Below are 25,981 nucleotides of genomic sequence, written 5' to 3' on the forward strand. Positions count from 1 at the left end.
AATCTGCCTGCAATGCAGGAGACCTGGGTTCAATTCTTGGGTCGGGAAGATCCCCTGGAGGAGGAAATGGCAACCCTCTCCAGTATTCTTGCCTGGAAAATTCCATGGACAGAGGAGCCTGGTGGGCTACAGTCCATGGGGTGGCAAAGAGTCAGATGCAACTGAGTGACTTAGCACAGCTATATGAAAAACAGTCCTCCTAACTAGATTTCAATTTTTATTCACAATTACTTCACTTGTTTAATATTTCGTTTGAAGGTATATAGTCAAGAGTTTGTGTTCAGAAGTTCTTTGGAGGGGCTGGAGGGTTATTGCTTAGCAGCCACGGGGAGGCTCTTTGAGCTTCATGGGCGCTGCCCCTAGTGGTTGTATTTGATGACCTGTCATCGGGCTTTTAGCTTTGAAGAATCCTTTCTAGGCCAGATCTTCTGCGTGTTGGCGCTTTGGGACAAGTCAGCCACTTTCCATGCGACCAACCGTCCTTCCCACCCGACGCTGTCCGCTTCCCTCCCCAGATCCTGGGGTCTTGGCGTCACCTGGAGCTCTGGTCTCTCTTCTGTTTCTCAAGTGGATTCTTTTCTTTCTCTTGCCTCTTTCCTTTATCACAACCTTCCATAGAATCCTGTTAATTTTTGTTTTATCCTGAAAATAAATATTTCCTCACCATATGTCATAACCAAAGAAAAGTGTGGGCTTGGCACTTGGAGAGGTCTACGAGAATCCTGACCTGGCCCCTCAGTAGCTGGATGACTCTCTCAACCCCTGTGAACTTGTTTCCTTATCAGCAAGATGAGGGTCATCGGGTCTCACGGGGTGGCCATAAAAGCGAAACGAGGCCTCACATCTCCACTGTAGCACACAGCAGACAGCCAGTAAGTGTTCATCCCCATTTTACTCCCAGTATTCTCTGTACTTCCAACACTTAACAGCCTGCTCTCTGCTCTCAGGTAACTTCTGTCAGTCTTAAACAGGAAGCGAAACTTGCATTCCTGACATGAATAGGAAGATAATATACAGACCGGAGTCATCTCACATTGAAATTATTTTAAATACCTTCTTTAGGAGTATCTTTAAATTTTGCCTGAAACGTTCTCTTTCGTGTCAGGAAGACAAGCTGGTGGAGGAAATGGTAAGGGGAACAGGGTCTAAAGCCGTTTCTGGACAGCTCCCGCTGTGAAGGGGGTGCTGGAAAAATGAAGGTCCCCTGGGACGTGCTGTCCTGTGTCAGGCAGTGCAGCTCCGAGGCCGGCGTGGAACTGCACTTACAAATTGTGGCGGGTGTGGAGAGAACTTTTTGTGATCGCACAGAGTCAAGAAAGGCTTTCTCTTCATGGTGAAAAGACTGCGTGTATAGCTCTTCTTCCTCTTCCCGTCTCTCTCTTTTCTTTTTTCTTTCCCCACTTCTGCTGCTCATACGGAAAGGAAGCAGGAGGATCAAAGAGCAGAGCAGATGAAAATGCAACCTAAGACTTTTCCTGGCGATGACTGTGAACTGTTTAGGAAGATGAATTGACTGCCTGGGACTGAAACAGATAAGAACCCTGGGAGTGTTTTGATGCTGAATCATCTGAAGCCTGAGAAGAAACCTCAAGAAAGGCTTTTCAGTCCACCCTAGAATTGGGGGTGATAAACGCAGAGTTAAGGATTAGAGAGGAAGATACCTGATTGTACCTTTAGGTTATTAAGATTCTTTATAATTTTAATTGGCCATTTAAAACAGAATGCCAGAGGAAATGATTGAGTTGAAAACAGAGCGTTGAAGTCTTTCATGCAAGCTCTCGGCCAGTGGTTCCAGCTCCATTCCACAGAGCAACAATAGAATAACTTGGGGAGCTTTTTAAACTAGAGGTTTCTAGGCCCCCGAGTCCCTATTGTAGAATGCCCCTGCTGTCGCGGTGAACTGGCCCACCTGGCCAGCGTTGGGTCCATTGCTCTGCATCTCATCACCTCGTGTTTCCAGCTCCTTCTCACCCTGCTTCCCCTGCCTGCAGACACGCTCAGATCTCTTCCATTTTAAGACAGACATTTAAAGCCCTTCTTTAACTTCCTCCAGGCCAAGGAGCACACCCTTTCTTTCTGGGTCTCCCCACATGTCCATGCTTCAAGGGCCACCATCTTCTATCTCATTCCCCTGGTAGATGCCTGTGGGGTCCTCTGACTTTTTTTTTCACTGTTCTCATCACCTCTCTCTCTTGAATTCTTATCAGTTCCGCCTCCTCAACATTAAGTCCACATTCCTCTCTGACCCCAAGGGCCCAGTTCTGATTTCGCAGTTACCCTTCCTGCTTCCTCTGTCCACCATACTGGGCCTGAGCAGTATTTCTGTAACAGAGATCTAGTTGCTGCTCTACTTACAGTTCTTCAGATTATTTTGCCTTCCTGATAAAAATCACAGGCTTGTCCACGGCAGGTAGGACCAGCCTCGCTCTCTGCACCCCTCCTCTGCCCTTTACTTGCCAGCCTGCAATGCTCGGGGGTCTCTCACCTTGCCCGCCTTGGTTTCTTCTGCTTCAGAGACCTCCTCCTCTGCCTATCTGCCTGCTGAACTTCTATATCCTTTTTAGGATTTAACCCCTTTCAAGTTCTCTTTGACCTCTCCTTGCTGGCCAGGCCTTGGCTGGGAGCGGGGAGCATCCCGTCCCCGTGTCTGTGCTGGTCCCTTATCGCTTGCAAGCGAGCTTCTGTGTCTGTGCTCCTGGTCCCAGCTGAGCCTAGAGAAGCTCTTATCAGACCTCAGTTGGTCAGTTCATCACAGAAAAGAAGTCAAAGCGGAGAATTGTTTAAAAGACAAGATTGACACGTGAGAACCTTAGCACTCGATATTCAGCTGAGACATATAAATGTCCCTCCACCTGTCTCTCTCAGTGGGGGTCAAGGCTCATCGACTGTTGGTTTTCTGGTTGGAATTTAACATGTCTTTTTGTGCATCAGACCCCCTCTGGTACATCATCTGTGATCTCCACTGTCACTTTCTTTAAACTGAAGTTAGAACTTTTAAAACTTACAAAGTAATCTGTGTAGAATCCATCTAGATTTTTAACTTCTAATCCTTCCAGTTTATTTTTTAAATCTCTGCCCGCACTTAAATCAACAGACATTTCCCCTCCAGTGGTGAGTCTATATTGAGTCTTTCTGAACCATTTTGATTTAATTTTCATTAGAAACAAGTCACTTTTTTGCATTCATATCTCCTTGGTTAATATTTAATTAAGTAACCTAGCTGCAATAACAAGTATAACTGGCAGGCACTAGTTTGAGAACAGCACAACTGATTTTGATAAACACATAGGTCAGCTAGTGGGGGCTAATATTTGTAAATATTGTAAGTGACTGGTGGAGAGTAGCTCCAGGCTTTACTCGCTGCGTGCTCTCTGCAGAGTGGGAGTGTCATCGGATACAGTTTAGAGAAAAAAATGAAGAGCATTAGTTAATCTAGTGAGTCACTTAAATGAAGGTTGAAGACTTTTGATATGGATGGAGTGATCTTTCTTTGGTTGGTTGCTGGTCATAATTTGTGCTTTTTTAGCCGCTTTTATGGTTTTGCCTATTTTGATACATGGGAGTAATTTTTTGAATGAATTTTAAGCTTTCATTATTTATTTATTTATTATTTGTACCCCAAGTTATTTTCAGCCAAGATCGGAAGATGCTTATTGTAAAAGACACAGATACAGATTACATTTTGTATACGTAACGATTAAAAAATCAGCAAATTATATCAATTTCAAAAAACTTAGTATAAGTTTAGTTATTTCTGATTATCTGTGAGCTAACTGCCCCGTGCTGTGAACTAACCAGTAAATGTATTGAAAGGCATTGTTGATTCTTATGGTATACTACTTACAGAAGTAGTTAGAAAAACAATTTTTTTCCCCTAAAAATAGCAGTAAGCTTAAAAAAATATTTTCTTCCCCTCTTTTTTTCCTCTTCACCCTCTTCTCTGTATTTTTGTTAGAAAGTTTTCTCCTTAAGATATTTGATTATGGTATATGGCAGCTAATTCAAGCATCTGTTTATCACTGCCTGGCTAGACTGAATGTAAAATTTCAATTGAATTACCTCCCAAGAGGGCTTTGAGCTCTTAGGGTAAAACACATCATTTTCTCTTTTCTCCCTGGGGACTGTCAGCAGAAAGAATTCATCTAAATAGTTTACATGCATTTTGAAAATGTTGTATCTGCTGGACTTAGCTCTGTTGTTTGTGGAACATTGCCAATATAAATGGAATAGCTACTTTGCTTGTTAACTCAAGCACAATGGTGTTATGTGGTCTTACAGTATGCGTATAAATTGTAACAGTGAATGACTTTTGCTGATAGTTAATTTATAACCAATTTTCATATTAACAAAGAGATTTTCATCTTTTAACAACTTAATTTCAAAACCTGGATGTTTAATCATTCAGTCATTAAATATTTATTAAGCAATTTCCATGTATACAACTTTATTTATTAACAAAATTCAGATATACATTGTAAATGCTTATTTTGTCCCTTTTCTCTGGAAGAGTTTTGGGTTTTCTGTGGACCTTAATGTATTTTGTAAGGGCTTGCTTGGCTAAGAACTAATTAATTGAGCTGAACTAAATATATCAATAATCAAATTCAGCGTATTCTGTCTGTAAGCATCTGTAGTACAGACAGTGTGTATCAGCTCCTGAGTTTTCAACTTGGACTTTTCACTCATTTTTCAGATACCACTTTTATAAGAAAACACCGTTAATTTTCTTTTCTTTATTCTGCTGCTGCTGCTAAGTTGCTTCAGTCGTGTCCGACTCTGTGCGACCCCATAGGCGGCAGCCCACCAGGCTCCCCTGTCCCTGGGATTCTCCAGGCAAGAACACTGGAGTGGGTTGCCATTTCCTTCTCCAGTGCACAGAAGTGAAAAGTGAAAGTGAAGTCACCCAGCCGTGTCTGACTCCCAGCGACCCCATGGACTGCAGCCTACCAGGCTCCTCCATCCATGGGACTCTTTTCTTTATTCTATTTTGATTGCAAAAAATTTACAAATATAAGATGAAAAAGGCAGAAGAAAACTTAATTGCTTTAGTTTTTCTTTAGCTACAATAAAAAGTGATGTTTTTTTAAAAGCAGCACAAAATATTTCATAATTTTTAAAACTATGTTAAAATATTAAATCTTGCTGCTGCTGCTGCTAAGTCGCTTCAGTCGTGTCTGACTCTGTGCGACCCCATAGACGGCAGACCACCAGGCTCCTCTGTCCATGGGATTCTCCAGGCAAGAACACTGGAGTGGGTTGCCATTTCTTCCTCCAATGCATGAAAGTGAAAAGTCAAAGTGAAGTCGCTCAGTCCTGTCCGACTTAGCAACCCCGTGGACTGCAGCCTACCAGGCTCCTCCGTCCATGGGATTTTCCAGGCAAGAGTACTGGAGTGGGGTGCCACTGCCTTCTCCGTATTAAATCTTAACATGGTAAAATAGAATATATTGTCAGATTATTAAAACAAAAAACTTTTCACCTGTAATTATCAGTTCTGCTATAAAATTTAGGTTCTTTTGAGAAGAATCCCAACAGCCTGTGTGTCTGTTGGGTGATCCTTTGGTTGGTCAGTTACCCATCTTTTCTTTGAAACGTCTAAGAAGCTAAAATGGAAATATAACTTCATTATATTATTTTAATATATTAAATTTTATTTTATGAATAGGCTTTAAAATACGGTCTTGGAGCACTTGAGATGTATATTGAGAAAGTTACTAATTACTTTCAGAGAAAACCATCAAGGCCTAAATTACAGAAAGAAAGTTTTGTTGCTTAACACTGAAGGTGGCTCAGATGGTAAAGAATCTGCCTGCAATGCAGGAGACTCGACCCCTGGGCCAGGAAGATTCCCCTGGAGAAGGAAATGACAACCCACTCCAGTGTTCTTGCCTGGAGAATCCCATGGACAGAGGAACCTGGTGGACTACAGGCCATAGGGTCACAAAGAGTCAGACACGACTGAGTGATTAATCCTTCACTTCCATGGGGAGAAGTGTTTTATCTATAGCTTTGAATTTGTCACTTGAAGGGTCTGTGCTCTTTAAGACCTGATAAACCTGAGAAGCAGGGAGGAGCCACGTGGTGTGTGGGCTGCTGCAGGCTGTCCTGTGAGGTGACCCATCAGAACCCCTGCAGAGCCAGGACCTGGCTTTACTAGACCGAACTTTCACCTTCTCAGGTACCTTCCTCTGTGCTTTGGTATCTCATCTGGCTTTTGTGCCTCAGCTGCTTGTTTCCCTTCATATCATTGATTGCATTTGTCACTTCTTTCTCACTCCCGTGGCCACTTCTTTCCTGGTCATCTTCTGCTCCAGTTGCTGCCATTTCCTTCTCATCGATGCCCTGACTTCCAGCATCAGATCCAGCCTATCTGATGTGTGTATACAAGGTTATCTCCACCTCCTCCTCGTCCAGCTTCGGCTTCCTACCTCTCTTTTGCCCAGGTCAACTTTTTATCAGATAGTGTTACTCCTTAATAGGAGTTTTCTTATATAAATTCATTCTCATAATTAAAATATCACCTCTTTTAATATTTCTGTATACGCCATATCTCTTTAATCATCCTTCTCAAAGGAACCCTTGAAGAAAAACAGAAGAAAGCAAGGGTTAGTCTTCCTCTATCTGTAACTGAATGCTATTGCCAGCAGAGTAGGTACTAAGCTCAAAATACATATCTTCTCTCCAGCCATAATCTCCTCGCCTGTATTACCAAAGGAATTGCACAGTTAATTTTACTAGGCCTAAAATCATCCTTTCCCTTTTCCATTTTTATGTTGTCTTGTAAACTCTCAATTGATGATTAGCTGTTCTAATGAAGGCAGTGAAATGCAATCCACAGCTGTGATTACTCTCGATATTTGACTTGGGAATGTTGCATATCTCACAAACTTCTTCTTCACCTAACCAATATACACTGTTCAGTGTTATAAATAGTGTCCCTACTGTCCTTAGAGGCCTTAGCCCTCAAGGAATGTATTTGATCATAAGAGCAAAGAAGAAGAAAACAGCCACAGAGGTAGAAAATGGTAGAAAAGTAGAAAATGACAAGACAGAAAAACAAAAACAACCAGGTCGTTGTTGCCTGTGTGTTGCATCTCAGTGCTGCCTGGTGTTGGATGTGGGAGAAGAGGTGTCCTGTCTCCCTGGCAGGAGCGGTGTGCTGGTCCCTGGATGGGCCGTGAACACTGAACTCGTGGCCGTGGAGACACGGTTTGCTGTTGGTCAGTGTTTTACAGTGGAGTTCATTTCTTGGAAACCTGTTTTCTATTCATTTATTCAGTCAGTTAATGTTTATTGAGCCTAATGAGCGTCCCTTGGACAGTAAGGAGATCAAACCAATCAATCCTAAAGGAAATCAACCCTGAATATTCACTGGAAGGACTGGTGCTGAAGCTCTAATACTTTGGCCATCTGATGCAAAGATTCGACTCTCTGGAAAAGACCCTGAAGCTGGGAAAGATTGAGGGCAGGAGGAGGAGGGGACAGACGATGAGATGGTTGGATGGCATCACCGATTCAATGGACAGGAGTTTGAGCAAACTCTGGGAGATAGCGGAGGACAGAGGAGCCTGGTGTACTGCAGTCCGTGGGGTCCGAAAGAGTCAGACACAACTCAGCGGCTGAACAACAGCAACAATTAGTATCAGTTCAGTTCAGTCGCTCAGTATAAATATGTCAAATTAATCTATGATTTTAATACCTTTGGTGGGGGCAGGAGAATTGGATATGGACAAAAATGAATCCCTCTTTAATTTTTCCATCTTGATTCAGAGATTCTGCCTTTGACTGTTCAGTCATGAGTGTTGATCTTGCTTCGACTATCAAGCTCAGTTTTTCATCACAGAGGACCAGGTTACAGCGTGGTTCCTTTCTAAGCCAACAAAGGTAAATGTCTGTTCCATGTGCAGTAGTGTGCTAATGCTGGGGAGCCAGACCGGAGGGGCAGTCTGTGGCCTCAGGATGCTCCCCAGTTCTGCTGATGTTGAACACTAAGAAACAGAGAGAAAAAATGGAGGGAGAACTAGACATCCATGGTAGGAACATGCTCTGGGCTGTAATGTTAAGTAAAAATAGTGTGCAAACTCTTTAGTATGATTTCAGTTAAATACGTGTAGAAAATAGTAAAAGAAAATGAAAACCCTAATTGTATTAACAGTGATCGTCCCCCTGCCGGCAGATTGTGGAATTTTAGTTATTCTATTTTAAACTTTTTATTTTGTATAGGAGTGTAGCTGTTTAACAATGTTGTGATAGTTTCACGAGGACAGCTAAGGCACCGAGCCATACATATTCGTAGATCCATTCTCCCCTAAGCTCCCCTCCCATCCAGGCTGCCACATAACACTGAGCAGAGTTCCACGTGCTGCACAAGAGGTCCTTGTTGGTTATACATTTTAAAGATAGGAGTGTGTACATGTCCATCCCAAACTCCCTAACTATCCTTTCCCTCCATCCCTTCCCACTCCCCAGCAGCCATAAGCTCATTCTAGTAAGTCTGTGATTCTGTTTCTGTTTGTAGGTAAGGTCATTTGTATCATGTCTTTTTAGATGGAGTTTTGGTAACCTTAAAAGAAAAGTACCTATAATTAGGGTTGCCTTTTCCATTCATTTTCTTCAATTGACATAAAAACTAGCATCTACTTACATCACTGCTTCTTTGTTTGCCTCCCCATTAATTGTCTGTTGGAATATTTTGGAGAGGAGTAGATAGTATTTGCATAATGGTGTTAAGTTTATCCTTGTTTCATCACTAAGTTGTTCCTACTCTTTTTGACCCTATGTACTGTAGCCCACCAGGCTCCTCTGTCCATGGGGATTCTCCAGGCAAGAATACTGGAGTGGGTTGCCATTTCCTTCTCAGGGGATCTTCCCGACCCAGGAATCTGACCCATATCTCCTGCGTGGGCAGACAGATTCTTTACTCCTGAGCCATGGGGGATGCCAGAGTAAAAAATCCACTGATAGGGTAACTTGGCTAATCATCTCTGCACTCTTTTTAGCCACTTCTTCCTGTTCCCCCCATTATTTCTAATGGCTAAAGTAAGCCTTCTAAGCTTTAAAAGGAAAAAAAAAAAAAAAAGCCCAGAAAACATGAAGAGTCCAATAGCTTCATATACAGGTGTTGATGGATTACACTTTTAATAGAGGTTTTTGTCTCACAGTCATGTGAGTGACGAAATACCTAGAATACTGCATCATTTCTAGGGGTTTTGATTGATTTGGGGAGCTAGGGTGTTACAGATAAGATGGATGACTGTTTTATATGCAACCACCCGGATGGCTGAACAGCAAGGTGGTCAGCCAACTGCTCTTGTGTGACTCTCAAGAGGAACCAGGAAACAGGCACAAATATTACAGCACTGGCACCTGAAAACGTGTGCTGTGTCCGCTGAGATTCCGTCTCAGAAAATAGACGCTTATGAAATGGTTCAGGTCCTTGGAGTTACTACAACAGAAAAAGATTTTTGTAGAAATGGTCACGCATAGGATGTATTTAAGAAGCAGTGACCCCAATTTTTAGGGAGATTTCATAGGAAAAGTACATCTACTTGTCGTAGGGTCTTGTTTGTTTTTAACTTATTCTGTTTTTACAGAAGTTCTTTTTTTCTTCAGAATTAATATTAACAAAAAAAAAGATTTTGATTGGGAGCATGTGAATTTTATCTTCAGTTAGGAAGAAATCATAATTTTTTAAATCACAGCAAATTCATCACAAAATAATTCACATTTAGGATGCCCTGTTAATCTTTAAAATGATTTCTTAAAGTCATGCTTCATAAAGTAGTAGTGTATATAAATATTTATAATTTCTTTCAGCAGGCTTATGGAAACTTTCCAGATGTTCACTTTTTTTTTTTTTTTTTAAGACCCAGACCAATCATCCCCAAATGAATTTTTGGCTTGCACATTTAAAGTTACTAAGATTGTTACATTTGATTATAATTTACTTAAGAATGCCTCATATTCTAAAACTTGTTTTCTTTATGGGGATTTACTTAGGCGTGTACTGTCAGTGATATTATTAAAGCTATTTGTAGTGGAGTCTGAATACTACACCAAATGTATAGCCTTAAGGTAAAGGAGAAAAAATACTAGAAGACGCAAAATTTTGAAACGAAACCATCCTTGGAGTGTTGCCACACTGATGCATAGTCCATGCCACAAAAGTGAGAAGTCTGTTTGAGTGAAGTTAATTACCCACGGGGTGCATGTTGGTCACTCTTTAAAATTCTTATAAAAACAAAGAAATTAATTATCCAGCATAAAAAACGAGCCATACTCTTTCTGGCAAACATTCAATTAACTTTTTAGTGCTTGCTACTTAATGTTGTTTTTGACCAGCCAACCATTGAGAACGACTTTCCTTTGAAATCGGGCTTGAGTGGAAAACAGTGTTGCGAGTAGCTGTTCAGATGGCGGGTATCACTGGCTCGTCAGCTTCTTTCCCATAATCTGTGCATTCAGGGGCTACGGTTATATGTTAGCTTCACTGTGCCGTGTGCCTGGAGCCCAGTTATTTTGAGTGTTTAGTGTCTAACAGAGTTAACCTGTCAGATCTATTGGGAATAATCAGAAAAATTCCTAAATTAGTATTTCATATTAGAACATTCCAAACATGTCATAGCATGAAAAAATTTTCCACCTGATCAACTAAGGCTGGTAACAGTTACATTAATTTTTTTTTTTTGGAAAGTAAGTACTTGCATTGCCTTTCTTCTTTTGTCTAATTCCTCTTTCCACTCAACTCTCCTTCACCTTTTCCTTCCGAAGTTACTGTTTCAGTGTCTTGTCTTTAATTTGCATATTGGGTGGTAACATTCCTCTCTATCACAGGCACATAACCCAGAGGTAGAACACACACAACATCTAATAATGCCCATGTTTAAAGAGAGCAGACCTGGTTCAGTCGATATCCTTTCTGACAGAGCTGTCAGAGACAAGTTTAACCACAGCTACATGATTCCTGGTCAATGGGAGAACTTGATGTTTGCCCATTAAAATTACCACTCTGAAGCTCCCTTCTCCTTTCAGAGGTAAACTTTGAAAAAACCAGTAAAATGTTGAAGGATTTAGGAAGGTGGCTGTTTTGGGAAAACCTAAAGATTTCTGCTGCGTTGCTGTTGATTTGCCGTGTGGAACCAGGGTGGCACCGATGAGGACATCGTATTCTTCTGTTGATCTCTTGTAGCTGTTTGCACCTCCAGCCTGACAGCGTGTTTCAGATCTGACACTGCTCATGTGCCATCCAGCCTTTCTGCGCCTCTGGGCTTTTCTCCCATGCATCTTGGGCTAGAATTTAGGTGACTGTCTCTGGGCAGAAAAGTGCTCCTTGGGCCAACCGTCTTAGCCTTCTGTAGACTCGAATAGCTTGAGTAGCTGTTCGGAGTCTTTGTGCTCCGAACCCAGGCTCTGGCACACGGGGGTACCAGTGCATGTGAAAGCTCTGGGGATAAAGCAGTGGGAGGCGTGTCCACATCTCTGGCTGTTGTGCTGTCGCCTTAGTGCTCGGGACACCAGGAGGCCCAGGGTCCTTCCGAGGTCTGTTGCTGGGACCCCATTTAGAGGACAGTTACCATGTTCCTGAGATTGCCTGAATCCAGCGCTTCAGAGTGTGTGTGTACATCTCTGCTGGCAAGTGAGGTGATGTCAGGTGACAAATGAATGTTTAGGTTTATTTTTTGTATTTTAACGTATACTACAAAAATAGTAGTATTGCCATTCTTCCCTGGAGAAGGAAATGGCAACCCACTCCAGTGTTATTGCCTGGAGAATCTCATGGACGGAGGAGCCTGGTAGGCTACAGTCCACAGGGTCGCAAAGAGTCAGACACGACTGAGCGACTTCGCTTCACTTCACAAGAATATAATTAACACAGGATTGGGTGATTTCACAGGTGTTATTGTTTATAACAAGGATAAAATGGGTACATAAGTTCGGGCACTACTGGTAAAGAATCCTCCTGCCAATGCAGGAGACGTGAGAGATGCAGGTTCCACCCCTGGGTCAGAAGATCTGCTGAAGAAGGGAATGACAACCCACTCACTCCAGTATTCTTGCCTGGAGAGTCCCGTGGATAGAAGAGCCTGGTAGGTTACAGTCCGTGGGGTCACAAAGAGTCGGACACAGCTGAGCACACACACAAGTCAAACATTAGCCAAATTTTGAGAGAAATAAAGGGATAGTAATTCACGTGTCATACCAATACTACAGAAGAATTAAAAAGGTAATGTACAAGTACCAGAAGTTTGGGAAATACTGACTCAGCTGAACCACAGGTAAAAAGAAAAAATGAAATGGTTTTCCCCAAGTCAGGTGGACAGTTTGTAGTATAACTCTGTAGTGTCTTATCCTGTGTGTTGGCTTTTATGAACTGATTGTGCCTCAGGGGGGAATGCAGTGAGCTCCTGGAGCTGCCTACTGTCTTCCAGAGCTCCTGTTTGAGGCAGCTGCCAGGTCTCCCTCTGCCTCTCTGCAGGGAGGGAATTCTGCTTTTCTGCTCCCCACACTTGCTCCATGTGGTTGGATTTTGCTTTGCTTTATGTTTTAAAATCAGAAAATAAATAGCAGTCAGCCTAACTCCTAGCTGGGAAGGAAACCCTGTGAGTATCTTTCTTCTACCAACTCCGTTTCCTTTTCCAGAATATTCAGCAGGTTAATTATTTATGTGAGTTTGGGTATACGGGTGGGTTGTATTAGTGTTTTCTAACTTTGGGGATCATAGAATATTTTTTTTAGAACCTAGGACCTTGAGTTTATCATTGACTTGTTTTCTAAAAGGGTTGAAAGTCTACATTAGAAAAAAAACACATATCAAATTGTATTCATTAAAAGCTGCAGTCATAAAAAGGCCAAGTAAACAGTGGCTTAAATAAGACAGGAGTTCAGTCTCCCCCACTCCCAGCGTGGCTCATCTAGGCCCACAGGACAGCTGTCTTCCCCGAAATCCTTGGAGAACTTGGGTTCTTGCCACCGTGTCACTGGGTCATCTCCTAGAAGAAGTGCCCCAGTCCACAAGGCAGGGGAAGCTGGGTCACTGCCCTCTGGGTGTCCCCGAGTCCAGCGGGGCTGCTTTAACTCGGCAGTGACCCTGACGGTACCACCCAGCCATTCACACCACTCAGCCCTCCCCTCCACCCGGCTTCCCCAGAGGTTGCGAGGTGGCATCTCCAGCTGGACCACTGCAGGTGCCCGGGAGGAAGGTGAGAATGAAGTTGTAAGGGACAATTAGAGCTGTTCCACATGCATCCTTTTAATACATTTATCTCCCCGGTACACTGTCTCATCACAGAGACGGTTCCGTGTCTTAGTGTGAAAGCAGATGTTGTAACAGTGTGGAGCCGTGAAGGGTTTTGGGCAAGAAGGCAAAATGATGAGATTTGTGTTTTAGAAAGAGCGCTCTGAAGGCAGAGCAGAGGTTGGATTGAAGCTGGAAAAGATTGCAGGGAGGGAGCTGGTGAAGTGAGCTTTGTTGTAATCAAAAGTTGGAGGAGGAGCTGCTAGAAGGCGAGGGCTCAGCAGATAGTTGGGGCTTAGCAATGCCAGTGAGCCAGCATCATCTGGAATTTGCCCTGTGCCCGCACGTGTAGGTGAGTCCCTGTCAAAGCCTTTCCCTGTTTCCAGCCTTAATTCCACTCTTTGCTTCGCCATCCCAATCACCTCTACATAGCAATATACCTTTTTTCCCCAAAGCAGGTGCCACAGACTCCTGCCTTTCCGGACCAGGAGTTGAGAACTTGGGGAAGGAGCCTGTGGGTGGGGGGCAGGACCTTTGAACCCCAGGGTGCCTTTCCTGTTAAAGACAGCGGGCGGCCACTGCTCAGCCTTGCTGATTATCCTCAGGCAGGAATGCAAGCCCTGCATCACCAAATTTTTCAGTTTTAAAAACAGAAACCAGAAATGTCCTGGTTTTTAAGTGTTGGTAGCTTTCAATACTCTAAATTCTCACAATAGCTATTTCACGGGGTGGCCATGAAAATTAAATGGGTTCATAAATGAAAAGGTCTTTTAGAGTAGTACTTGATAAATGTCATCTGTACACCACCATTGTCTTCATCCCCAAATTCACGTCGACCTTCTTTTCTACTTCTGCATTGCCAAGAGCTACCAAAGGAAAATAGCCATGAAGCATCCAGGCCTCCCTGTGCTTCCAGAGTCACGGAGCACAGAATGAGACAGAAGCGAATATCAAACATTGTTCAAATCACAGGACCCTTTCTTCTGCGAACGCTGACATGGAAACCTGAAGTGTAAGCAGGATGAACTTGGAGGTATTCTGTTGGAAGTGGTTATGGGGAACTGAGTAGAGCGGGGTTCTTCCACTTTAGGTCAGAATCACTTAGAAGACCTATTAAAGCTCAGATTTCTGGGGGCTAACCCCAGAGTTTATGAGTGAGTGGCTCTGGGACGGGCCCAAGAATTTTTGTTTCTAACAAGTTCACAGTGCTACTGGTGCTGGGGTTGGGGAACCACAGCTGAGGCCTGTGCTTTGAGGTTACATTTTTACGTCACTTGCCTTGAATCTGAGCAGATGTGTCAGTGCTTAGCCATGGCTGTGGCCTCCCCTCTTCCTCAGATGCCTGTTGTCTGGAATGTCAGGTGGTCTAGACAAAGCCTGGTCCACCTGCCAGCAGTAGCAGCATCACCTGGAGCTTTTTAGAAGTTCAAGTTCAAGGGCCTCCTTCCAGACCTACTGAACCAGAATCTCTTGGGAGCCCAGGATCTGTGCTTTTTAAAAGTGTTCTGATTACATGCTGAGGTTTGAGAACTTCTGGTCCTACTCAGGAGTTGAAGGTAGCTTACAAAAAGCCTGTGGGTTGAACTGTGTCCCACTTTCAGGACTTGGTCCCCCCATTACTTCCCACCCCTTGGAGCCACAAATGAACAGCTGCAGATGGTAAGTGAAAAGCTCTGGTTCCACCAGGAGCTTCCCTGGCCTTCAGTGTTCTGTGTCATTGGATAAACTGCTGCATTGGCTAACAAATGAAATTTAAAAATGATTAAAATTATGGGAAATGAGATGGGATGACAGTCCAGTTATATAGAAAGGGTGATGAATTAAATTTTAGAAATATTTGTGGTTGATGACTGCAAATTTAGGGCAAAAGGAAACTAGTGTGATTTAATACTCTAGCATATGCCAGGTGCTTTATTGGGTCACATTTAATTCTCTTAACAGTAAAGAGAATTACCACTGCAAAGCAGGCGAGGATGTCCTCATTTGAGAAGAGGAATCAACTGGGAATCGGCAGAGGCAGGATTTGAAGCCAGGTCTTTATGACACTGGGCTTCCCTGGTGGCTCAGTGGTAAAGAATCCACCTGCCAACGCAGGAGACCGGGTTTGATCCTTGAATCAGAAAGATCCCCTGAAGAAGGAAATGGCAACTCACTCCAGTGTTCTTGCCTGGGCAGTCCCATGGACGAAGGAGCCTGGCGGGCTACAGTCCATGGGGTCACGAGAGTCGGACACGACTGAGTGACTAAGTCACAGTACCTTTAGGACACTAGAGCCTGTGCCCATTGCACTCTGTGATGGTAATCATTCCATTGAGCCCCCAGGGCCCTCATCTCCTCCTGATGCTGAGCATTTAGTTTGTACCCACTGAATTTTTTCTGCTTTACTTGGCAGAATGTATCTAATACAAAATATATATTGCATAGTATGACGTGCTACAAATAGGTAGTAGTAACTACTGCAGCATAAAAATTCCTAAATATCAGGAATTTTGAAATTACTGCCATACTTTGTGAATTTTAAGCATGTCTCTGAGTATAATAACTCTGAGTATTAAGTTAAAATGACTTTTCAGGAACATTAACCTAACTACTAACCAAGAGCTAGGAATAATTTGGTGGATTCTGACCCAAATTTAAATATGTTTTTATGTGGAATCATGAGCCAGGTCAGAATTTTAAAAATATACCATCTGTAAGTTCAAACCAGGAATAATGCGTACTTTCTTAAGTGGGGCATAATTTTCATTCATCCCACAGATGTGTTTAGGTGGACTTACACGTATGTTTAAAAAATGTTCTTTTCTTTTGTTGCCAACATGTTTAAATTGGATAATTTTTTCCATACCACATAACTTTTTTTTGGCTCTTTCCTTGAAGACTGAAGATCAGAGCACATTGAGCTCCCGTGCCAGGAAAGGCCACAGTTGCTCGAACTGTCCTCCCGTGAGTTCCTGTTAGGGTTTAGGATGACGACTTTTTAGGTTTCCAAAGTTCTGTGTCACCCTGAGTTAGGAATGCGGCGTAGCTTTTGAAGCCCCGGTCTCGTTGAGTGTCTGAGTACTGCTGTGTCAGAGTGAGTGACTAGTTCGTAAATCGTCCCAGTGGAGTCCTTTCACTTAACCCCGAAGTGTTTGGTCTGGACACTCCCCAGTAGGTACTTGTTAAAGCACCACACAGAATAGAAACCTGGCTCTCGGTCACCCAGCTATTAAAGTTTCCTCTGTTGATGGATTATTCCATGATGTCTTTTTCTTCAGATAATTAAAGTAGATATTCCAATCTTGACCATGTTTTTCAGTTGCATACACACAGAAACTAAGTGTGGAATACTCAAAAACTTTAAAAAGGTTTTCGTTATGGGAAGTTTCAAGTAGAATAGTGTAATTAATTAACTTCACGGAACCATCACTCAGCTTCAGCCCATCAGTTTCATACGTGGACTGTAGCTATAAAATGCAATAAAAAGAAGACATTAATTAAAGAATATGAGAACTGGATTAATTCTGAAAATCTAAGTATATCTGTTGATATATCTACATGTATCTCAGTTTAGGTAGTTTGTTTTAATAATGAACACTATGTCTGTTACATAATTTTCTATTTAAAGTAACCTGTAAGCCAGCTGAGCTGGTGAAAGGCATGTCTTTCATATCAGGTGAGATTTTACAGTATGCTAATTTAATTTGTGAATCTAAGTTTAACTGCAGTTAAAGGAATCTTTTAAAAATTCAGTTTTACTCTTGTGTTTATACATTCAAACTGTCATGTATTTTGTAGTTTTAAACCAGCTCACGAGTGTGTATAGTTTTCTGTTTTTCAAAACTCCTGCTTTCTATTTTCTTTACTATTTGAGACATATCCTGTATCTTAAAACATAATACATAGTTCTGAAGTAAGTTGAATGACAAAAAGTAAGTGAATTGGGTTTATACTTGTTTGTCTAATTTTCTTGAGAAATACAGGCAGTATATTGTATCCTAGGAAACTCTTAGGCTTCCGAATGATAGGAGCCTGGGCTCTCAGCCCCCTGACTGCTGACCAAGTGCACTGACTCAGCAGATACTCACTGCGTCCCCACTGTGTGCTCCACTCACAGAGAAGTGCATCAGCGAACAAAGCATACCAGGTTCATGCACTAGTTCTGCCGGCATTTTAGTTGGTGAGATGGACTATACTAAAGTAACTAAAGAGATATTTGACAGAATTTCAGATAGTAGTATGGAGAAAGAAAATGGCAACCTGCGCCAGTATTCTTGCCTGGGAAATCTCATGGACAGAGGAGCCTGGCAGGCTACAGTTCATGGGACACGACTGAGGGACTCAACACCAGCAGAGAATGAAGCAAGGAAGGAAAGAGGGTGAGGACGGGGAATCCAAAGAGGTGGCATTTTGAATGGAGCCGTCAGGGTGGCATCAGAGCAGACAGTCCCGGTGGATGTCCCCCCTCCCACTGCGTGTGCATTTAGGTATAACATTAGGTATTACAGTGCTTTACGACTGTAGCCTGGCAGGCTACAGTCCATCAGACACGACTGAGGGACTCAACACCACCAGATAGTAGTAAGTACTGTGAAAAGAATGAAGCAAGGAAGGAAAGAGGGTGAGGACGGGGAATCCGAAGAGGCGGCATTTTGAATGGAGCCGTCAGGGTGGCATCAGAGCAGACAGTCCCGGTGGATGTCCCCCCTCCCACCGCGTGTGCATTTAGGTATAACATTTCAAGCAGAGGGTGCAGCATGGGTGCTTGTTGTGGCCTCACAAGAGACGGGCTTCATGCCTTCTAGAATAATGCGGTAGCCTGTGGCAGCGCAGGGCCTGGAGCGGGTGGTAGGAGCTGAGCGTGGAGAGGCTGGTAAGCCGCCATCTAGAAGGGTTTACCCACGTGCTGAGTTGCATCTGACTCTTTGCAGCCCCGTGGACTGCCCACCAGACTCCTGTCCATGGGGTTTTCCAAGCAAGAATACTGGAGTGAGTCGCCATTTCCTCCTCCCAGGGAACTACCTGACGCGGGGATCAAAACCTCATCTCCGGAGTCTAGTTGCAGGGACAGGTGGATTCTTCACCACTGAGCCACCTGGGAAGCTCACTGAGTAGCATAGTTATATGATTTACATTTGTTGTCTTCTAATACAATTTTCCCTACATGAGACAGTTTTCTGGTAAAACTCAAAATGTAACTGCATATATTCCAAATACATTGACATATATTATTATACAGAAATATTGAGAATAGGAGCCTTGAAGTCTAGTTCCTTCGTATGCTTTGTGTGTGTGCTCAGTTGCTCAGTCCTGTCTGACTCTTTGTGACCTCATGGACTGTAGCCCGCCAGGCTCCTCTGTCCATGGGATTCTCCAGACAAGAATACAGGAGTGGGTTGCCATGCCTTCCTGCAGAGCGTCTTCCTGACCCAGGATCAAACCCGAGTCTCCTGCAACTCCTGCACTGCAGGTGAATTCTCTACCGCTGAGCCACTGGGGAAGCCCCATGGAGGTGTCTGGATCTCTTCTAATCTAAAGGCAGTTTTGATCAAGGGAGGGGCATCATCTCATTTGTGCTTTGGTGAGATCACTCTGGCTGCTGTTAGGAGACTAGCAGGTGGGGTCAGATTAGGAGGCTGTTAGCAGGCAGCGGGAGAAGCAGTTGAGGTGGTGAAGTGGCCGGCTCATGGACTGGGTGCGGGTGTGAGGAGAAGACTCGGACGCCAATAAGGAAAAAGGCATTTGGAAAGGAAATACTTCTGAGAAATTACCTAAGATGAAAACTGAAAGTGGATCACTGGATTTGGCAGAACAGAGGCCATTGTTGGCCTTGACTAGAGTGGTTTGTGGGGAGGGGTGGGGATGAAAGTCTGATTGGAGGAGCTTGAAGAGCAGATGGGAGGTGAGTAGTAGAGAAGGCCAGCAGTGGGGTTTCAAAGGGTGTAGACAGGACAGCAGACACATGGGAGGGGGCAGGCCCAAGGAAGGTCCTAATGTTAGTTTTATTTTGTGTTTCCGATTGGAGATGGCATAGTGTTTGCTCCTAGGAAAGATCTGCTGGAGAGAAGTCAGTTGGTGGTGGCAAGGGAGCGTAAGTGGAGGAGCAGAGTCTTGGAGCAAACCAGCTGGCTGGGGAAGAGGAGGTGCTGGTTGCTCCCCTGGCGACACAGCAGAGTGAGAGGCAGTGAGAACCAGGGAGGGAGAAGGGAGATAGGGCAGTGTGAAGACGCAGGTGAAGGCACGGTGCGCTCTCCAAGGCGGATGGGAGAGAGGGAGAGCTGGAGGAGTGTAGCAAGGCCAGGCAGTGCTGGGGCCCATTTGCCACAAACGGGTCCATGTCCAGAGATAGTCCAGATGGAGCCGGCTGGTTAGAGGCTGGGGGTGAGTGAGGACCTGGGAAGTAAGCAGGGACGGGGTTTGGTCAGGTGAGTGTGATGATGGCAGCGGGAGCGGGGGAGTCAAGAGCCTCAGGTGTGGTCTGAGGAGGCTGGCCTGGGAAGCAGGGATGGAGAGTGTTGGTGGGGGTTACTAGTGAATCACTAGCGGGTCAGACTCCGCCATCATCCTCGGGTTACAGTCGGGGTACAGACGAGGCTCCACACAGTCAGGTAACAGCCCACCAGGATGGGGCGCACGGGGTGCCGCTCTTGTCGTTCAGCCGTTGAAACCATTACATGGGTGTTGCTTGGGTCACTTGAATAGAGGTGGAGATAATAAAGCGGGGATGAGAATCTCCCCAAAATGAGGAGGCCTAACTCCTTGGGCTGGAGATGAGCACTCTAGAAAGCGGTCATGATGCTGCCTGGTGATGTTGCTCTGCGGGGAGCGTGGCAGAGGGGGAGGATGGTGGGGAAGCAAGATGAGGAGAAGGGACCCAGCTCACCGGGGACATCTGGCATGCGGTCCAGGGAGAGAAGACGGCACCAGTTGAAATGGCCATCATGGGCGCGGTGTCCCCTGAGATTCCACAGAAAGCTCGGGGAAGCCTTGGCAGAAGACCCTGGTCCCACAGGGGACTCTACTTGTGACCGGGTGTGAGTCCGGAGCAGAATCGGGGCAGATGGGGCCGGAGAGCCGCACGGGAGCGAGCAGCCAGGTGACGATGGATGGACATCCGGGGAGGCTCGGCTTCAGAGGTGAAAGGAGGCTGAGATAACAGGGGTGTCCTGTGAGGTGTAAGCCGTGCTTCCATCCGGAGCTGGGGAGCCGATTGTCTTGCTTTATGATGACGGGCTCCTTATGGGGTTTGTCTCTTATGCGCCCGGCCCCAGCGAGGTGGACGGTATTGAGTGTGGCGGCCGGGGGGCGGCCCCACCAGGAACTCAGTGGTCCTGCTTCTGTCCCACAGAGTACGTCGACCTGCTGTTTCTTGGATTAATTGTACACGTGAGCAAGTCATAGGGCCTTCCCCAGCCTCAGGGTTTTCACCTGTAAAATGGGGATACATCCAGGCTTGCCTGTACTTAAGATTTAGAGAGGATGCACACATAGAACCCAGCGAGGTTTGGAGTTAGAGCAGTGCTGCGTGACGTTTCCCCTACATGTGCAGAGAAAGGCGTTGTAAGCATTGCTAGTCCTTGCTTGTACTTGATGATGGTTGGTTCATTTATTAACGTTATCCTAAATATATACACATATTTAAATCATGTATATGCTTATATTCATACACACACACACACACACACACATGTATCTATGTAATACTTGGGTCATTTGTTGGGTTTGCCCCCCACCAGATGCATGCTGTGGGAATCGCATGATCCCAATCTCTGTTTACAATGTTGAGGTTTTCATGCTGTCCGTTTTGTTCCGAGATATAAATGATAAAATGCATTCCTAGCCATCTTATCCCCAATAAAGTCATATTGATTTTTGTGTAGCGTATAATGAAATAGAAAATAATCTCCTGGTGTCTACTCTGTATTATTCACAGAAACAATTTCTAAAGAACAAGTCTGCATTTGTACAATATAAATGCCTTATCTTGTTTACTTGACATAAACTGGTGTTTTTGAAGGCAGAAGGGAGATAAAAATCACAGTTAATTGTTGTCCTTCTTTAACATAATATGGCTCAACCTGAAAAGCCTTTTGATTTGCAGGTAAAACATTTTTGAAATAAAGCTTATCTTTTTGCCATATATTTTAAGGAAACATCGTGGCACTGAATCATAGTACAACTGTTTTTGTCAATTGGAAACTTAATAATTTTGTTAGCAGTGATTTATACTGTAGCTAAAAAGCTCTTGGTGGTTTCCCAAATCTTAAAGCTAACTGACCTTGCATTTGAACCCAGCTGTAATGTAAACATTTTCTTGAGATGGCAAGGGCTTGGGCCAGACAATCTGGAGGATATTAGTGGTATTCTGTTTGAGGCAAGTTGGAATCCCCAGATAATTCTCAGGAGCTCTTTTTTAGGTCAGAAGCTATCTTGGACATTCTGCATTTCTTCATTCTTTCTTGGTCTTGTTAATAATGCACACTGTTCCTCTTGGAAATCTAAACTAATAAAAGACATACCTTATTGAAGCAGGACAGTAAGTGTAGTTTTATTTATAAGGTAGTTTTTCTGTCCTTTCCACAGTACTTAGTTGCTAAAAATTAAGAGTATTCAGACTACTGCGCTTGAGGTTACTGCCCTACTGGCTTTAAAAATTCCCACTTAGTATTCTGTTACTTATCCAAAATATTCTGTTCAAAGTTAAAACCTACATCAATTCCCTTAGACACCAACCCCCTTTTAAAAAACCTTTCTGAGACGAACTGAGCAGTTTTTCCAGCTTCAGGTCATGACTCATTTATGATTGTTAAGTCAGTTTAGTGGGTTGAAAACGCATTAAAATTTTTTATGGAATTCTGCACCCAGAGTGAGGGCAAGTATTGTCTCATGACACTTTTGCTGTACTTATACATAGATGTGTGTGTATAAGTGTGAAGATGTAGAATTTTTTTTACTGTGGCTTGCCGTCAAAGCTTGGAAACTTACTACCAAGAAGATTTCAGGTAAAAGTTTCTTAGTTCTTTTTTTTTTTTTTTTGTAAGTTTACATTTCAAGATGAAAACATCTTGAGTTTTCAGCTCTACGGCCAATACAATTGTTAGTTGAATTGTTAGTTGTTAGTTGAATATTTTAGAAGTTTAAAAGACAGAGACATTTTCTGTTATTTTGCAAGTGATTTTTATTTTCTAATTTGGACATTATCCTATGGATCAAGAACTGAAATGCCAGAGCTAAGCAAAGACCATGCTTCTCTTAATTCAAGAAACATTTAAAGATCTCATACCAGGTGATAGATGTACTGAACTGTATAAGGTATAGTTTTCCATCTCCCAGGAAATCACAGTCAAATTTTCGTCAAGCCTATGTTGAAATATATTTGTGTTCATACGTGTTTTATTTTTTTCTCTTTAAAAATGGTGATCTGTTTTAGTAAGTTCAACTCCTCACTCAAACTTAAAGAAATTTTTACAAGGAATATTTGTCCCTGGAACCTTGTCAGATTTCTCCAGGCTATAATTGAGTATTGATACTTATTCCTGCTTGAATTTTTGTTCTGCTTATTAAATATACTGTCATTGAATTAATGTTAATTGTTGAATGGTTTTGGACTAGATTTGAATTGGGGTCCCAATATGGTGGATGTATTTGCTGCTTTTTCTGGAATCAGGTGAGGACAATTTGTGAGTTTTAAACTTGTACAATTTTTCAAGTGTGGTAATTGTCCTATTTAATCTCATCCCTTAATTTCTCCAGACGTCTCTCCTCTTTAGGAGACCATAGATGATAATCACGGAGAAGGCAGTGGCACCCCACTCCAGTACTCTTGCCTGGAAAATCCCATGGATGGAGGAGCCTGGTGGGCTGCAGTCCATGGGGTCGCGAAGAGTTGGACACGACTGAAGTGACTTAGCAGCAGCAGCAGCAGATGATAATCAAGTAGTACTCCAGATAGCAAACAGATGCCTCAGTGTCCAATTTAAAATAATATAATATGCAAATTGCCAAGACATTATAAATGACAGTGTAGTGATTAGTCATAGCCGGCTTGGTGTTTTTATGTCAAGTACTTTTTGGATAAAAGTACAACATAACTGAGGTAATGACTGTGCCAGGCAAGTAAGACTTGTTGATTCAAAGCGCTTGTTCTCCATCCTCCCTTAAATAATCGCTTTTTAAAGCAGATGACTAGCAATCCCCTGATCATGGTTTATTACTTAGTTATTCCTGTTTGAGTGTATATTTTGATTACTTACTGTCCATAGTGAAGGATAGGGAAGGCTGGTGTGCTTCAGTCCATGGGGTCGCAGAGTCGGACACGACCTAGTGACCGAACAACTGCCAGTTTTGTATACTGGTACATAAGAAAAGTTCTATTTTAAATCAGTATTCTAGAATAATACTACTACTCCTTGAAACATTAAGAAACCAGTTCATTTTATCTCAGCCATATATCACTTTAGAGAAAACAAAAGCAGATTAAAATTCCTAATTGGAACAGTGTCTTGTTCTGTCATAAATAATAGGTTTATTAGGAAACTTGTATCTCCTAGCATATACATTTAAACCACTTAGTAACATTAGGTTCTTTTAATATGTGTAAATCTTCCATATAAGATTTCTCGTCAGCCTATCCAACAGTTATTTCCTCATACTACCTTTATTAAAAGTTTTTTCTTTCTATGTGAGTAAACCCAAATCATTAAAATGAGCATCTTTGTCTAAATCCTATTATGATTATGACAGAAATCTCCAACAGCAAAACAGTTCAGGTTGAAGGCTGACATTTTATATCCTTGATTCACACTGTATGAACCAAAATAAAGAGTCTGTAAGAGCAGAGTATCAGATGTAATTGAAAATTGCTTTGTGTCACATCTTAAGTAATAATATATGGTTTATGTGTCTGTTTATTAACCTCTTTGTCATGGGTTCTGAGTGTGTATGTCATGAAAACGGACTCCTGTGTACTTTGGAGGAGGGCTTTGTTTATTACTGTAATCTGTAATATTACTTGCATGAAAACTAATTTTAATTTTTCTCGTGTTTACCACATCTTTATGTTTAAAGCGGTCTGAATGAGCTTCATTCATTATTTTCTTCTGACTTCTTATTTTTGGAGTTAGTATTACTGTGTTTTCTGTAGTAAAAACAAATCTTGTCTTTTCCACCTCTAGTTGTCACTTTAGTCCCTGTTGACTTAATGTTCATCCTGAATTAAATGCAGTAGTTGATGCATGATAGTACATATTTTTAAGGAGTACCTTCCTACTTTAAATATAAATAAAATGTGGACCCTCTTACCCAGTTTTTTGGATTCACTCTACAAATACTACTATAGTTGATAGTTCATTGTATTTGAATAACTGGGAGGAGAATTAAATTTTTGCACATGTGATTGGTTCTTTATACAAAAGCCAAGGTTAGATATCTCAAACGAGAAATCTATATAAAGTTGACATTTGATGTGATGTAATAACAAACTGTTTATTTTCATTTTAAAAATAAAGGACCACTCCAAGGTATAAAGTATATGCCATACTGGAAGTTTATGAAGTTTGATAGAAGCATTAAAACTAGGACAGTTGAACTATGCAGTTCACAATATTTAGCTATAATTTTATTTTAAAAATTCCTTTCTCTGTCAGTGTGAGGAAGTTTGAGTAGCTCATGCTTAGTGTTTATTAATTACTATTTTGTACTTCGTGCCAGGGTGTTTGAGAGGTGAGGAGGGATGGAGAAGCCAAAGCTGGTTTTCTTGTACATGAAGTTTGTTTCATTTTGTGCTGACTTGATGAGAAAATATTTGGTATAAAAACACTGAAGAAAGTGACACTTTTGTGCTAGCATGTTCTGATTTTAAAGTACATCCAAGCAGTCTTAAGCACTTTGTCCTGTCAGGAAACTGGTCTGCCTTCGTGTCTGTGCTTCGTTTATCATTCAGGAATTTGAAGTTCCCTTCCAGCCTCGGTCGTTAAGCCCAGTGACCTGCCTGTCAAACCATAACAAACATAGAAGTCAAGCTTGTGGGTCATTCACGCAGCTTCATGGGACTATGTCCACTTCCTTTCTCTTTAACCTTTTTCAACACCAAAGTCATTTGTTTTGGTAGAAGTGAAGAGTGTGCTCTCTTGGTGGTGACCCTGTAAGCGATGAAGTATTCTTTAAAAATCTATTCAGGTTATTTTTTTATTTTTAAATACGCACAGCATTAAAGAAAGATTGGAAGGTATAAAAGAAAAACACCCATAACCTTGTACCCCAGTGAAACTGTCTATGCTTTTGGAGGGGCAAAGGGTGAAGAGGAAGGAAATCAGAATTAAAACTTTGAGGAGAAATCCTAGTTTTCTAGTTGTCTCGTTAGTTTCATCCTATCAAAGGACACGAGTATGTCCAAATCTCACCGAAAAGGTAGGCTGTTGAGAAATCATAGCTTGCTAAAGAGTCTGCTTTTTGAGTAATCATGTCGATTTAGTTCCCTGCTGCTTATCTTACTACTGTTTCACTCAAACTAGATAAATAGTTTTTTCAAAATTAATTTGTTTGAATGCATAGGGCACCCAGTTGTACCCCCGAGGAGACCACTGAGGTGTGAACTAATATTGGCAACCTAGCAAGCTTCCTGTGAACCTTGGGGTAAAGCACCTCTTATGTTGATTCATTTTAACTTCTTAAATGTATAATTAATTGCCGAGAATTGTAGTTCTTTATTGATCTTTGGAGGAATTGTGTTCTGCTCTCACAGTTGAACAGAGAAGTTCACATTTCCTC

At 42.6% G+C, this 25,981-nt stretch overlaps 1 protein-coding gene across 11 annotated transcripts in view; it reads left to right on the forward strand.

Annotated features, from left to right (window-relative positions):
• Positions 1-25,981, forward strand: part of TAF3 (TATA-box binding protein associated factor 3) — a 122,718-nt gene that overhangs the window by 45,872 nt on the left and 50,865 nt on the right. For 2 of the 11 annotated variants that reach the window (XM_086334820.1, XM_086334821.1), the window contains exon 1: positions 19,429-19,594. The exons of 2 other annotated variants lie outside the window; for them this stretch is intronic. In XM_086334820.1, coding sequence (XP_086190946.1) covers positions 19,549-19,594 — 46 coding nt within the window. In that variant the 5' untranslated portion in view covers positions 19,429-19,548. 7 more of the 11 variants (XM_086334824.1, XM_086334827.1, XM_086334822.1 and 4 more) reach the window with 7 other exon arrangements.

This window comes from Bos grunniens, chromosome 13, assembly GCF_055505025.1.
Source record: "Bos grunniens cultivar Pamir isolate PY7600 chromosome 13, Bosgru_T2T1.0, whole genome shotgun sequence".
NCBI classification, from domain to species: Eukaryota; Metazoa; Chordata; class Mammalia; order Artiodactyla; family Bovidae; genus Bos; species Bos grunniens.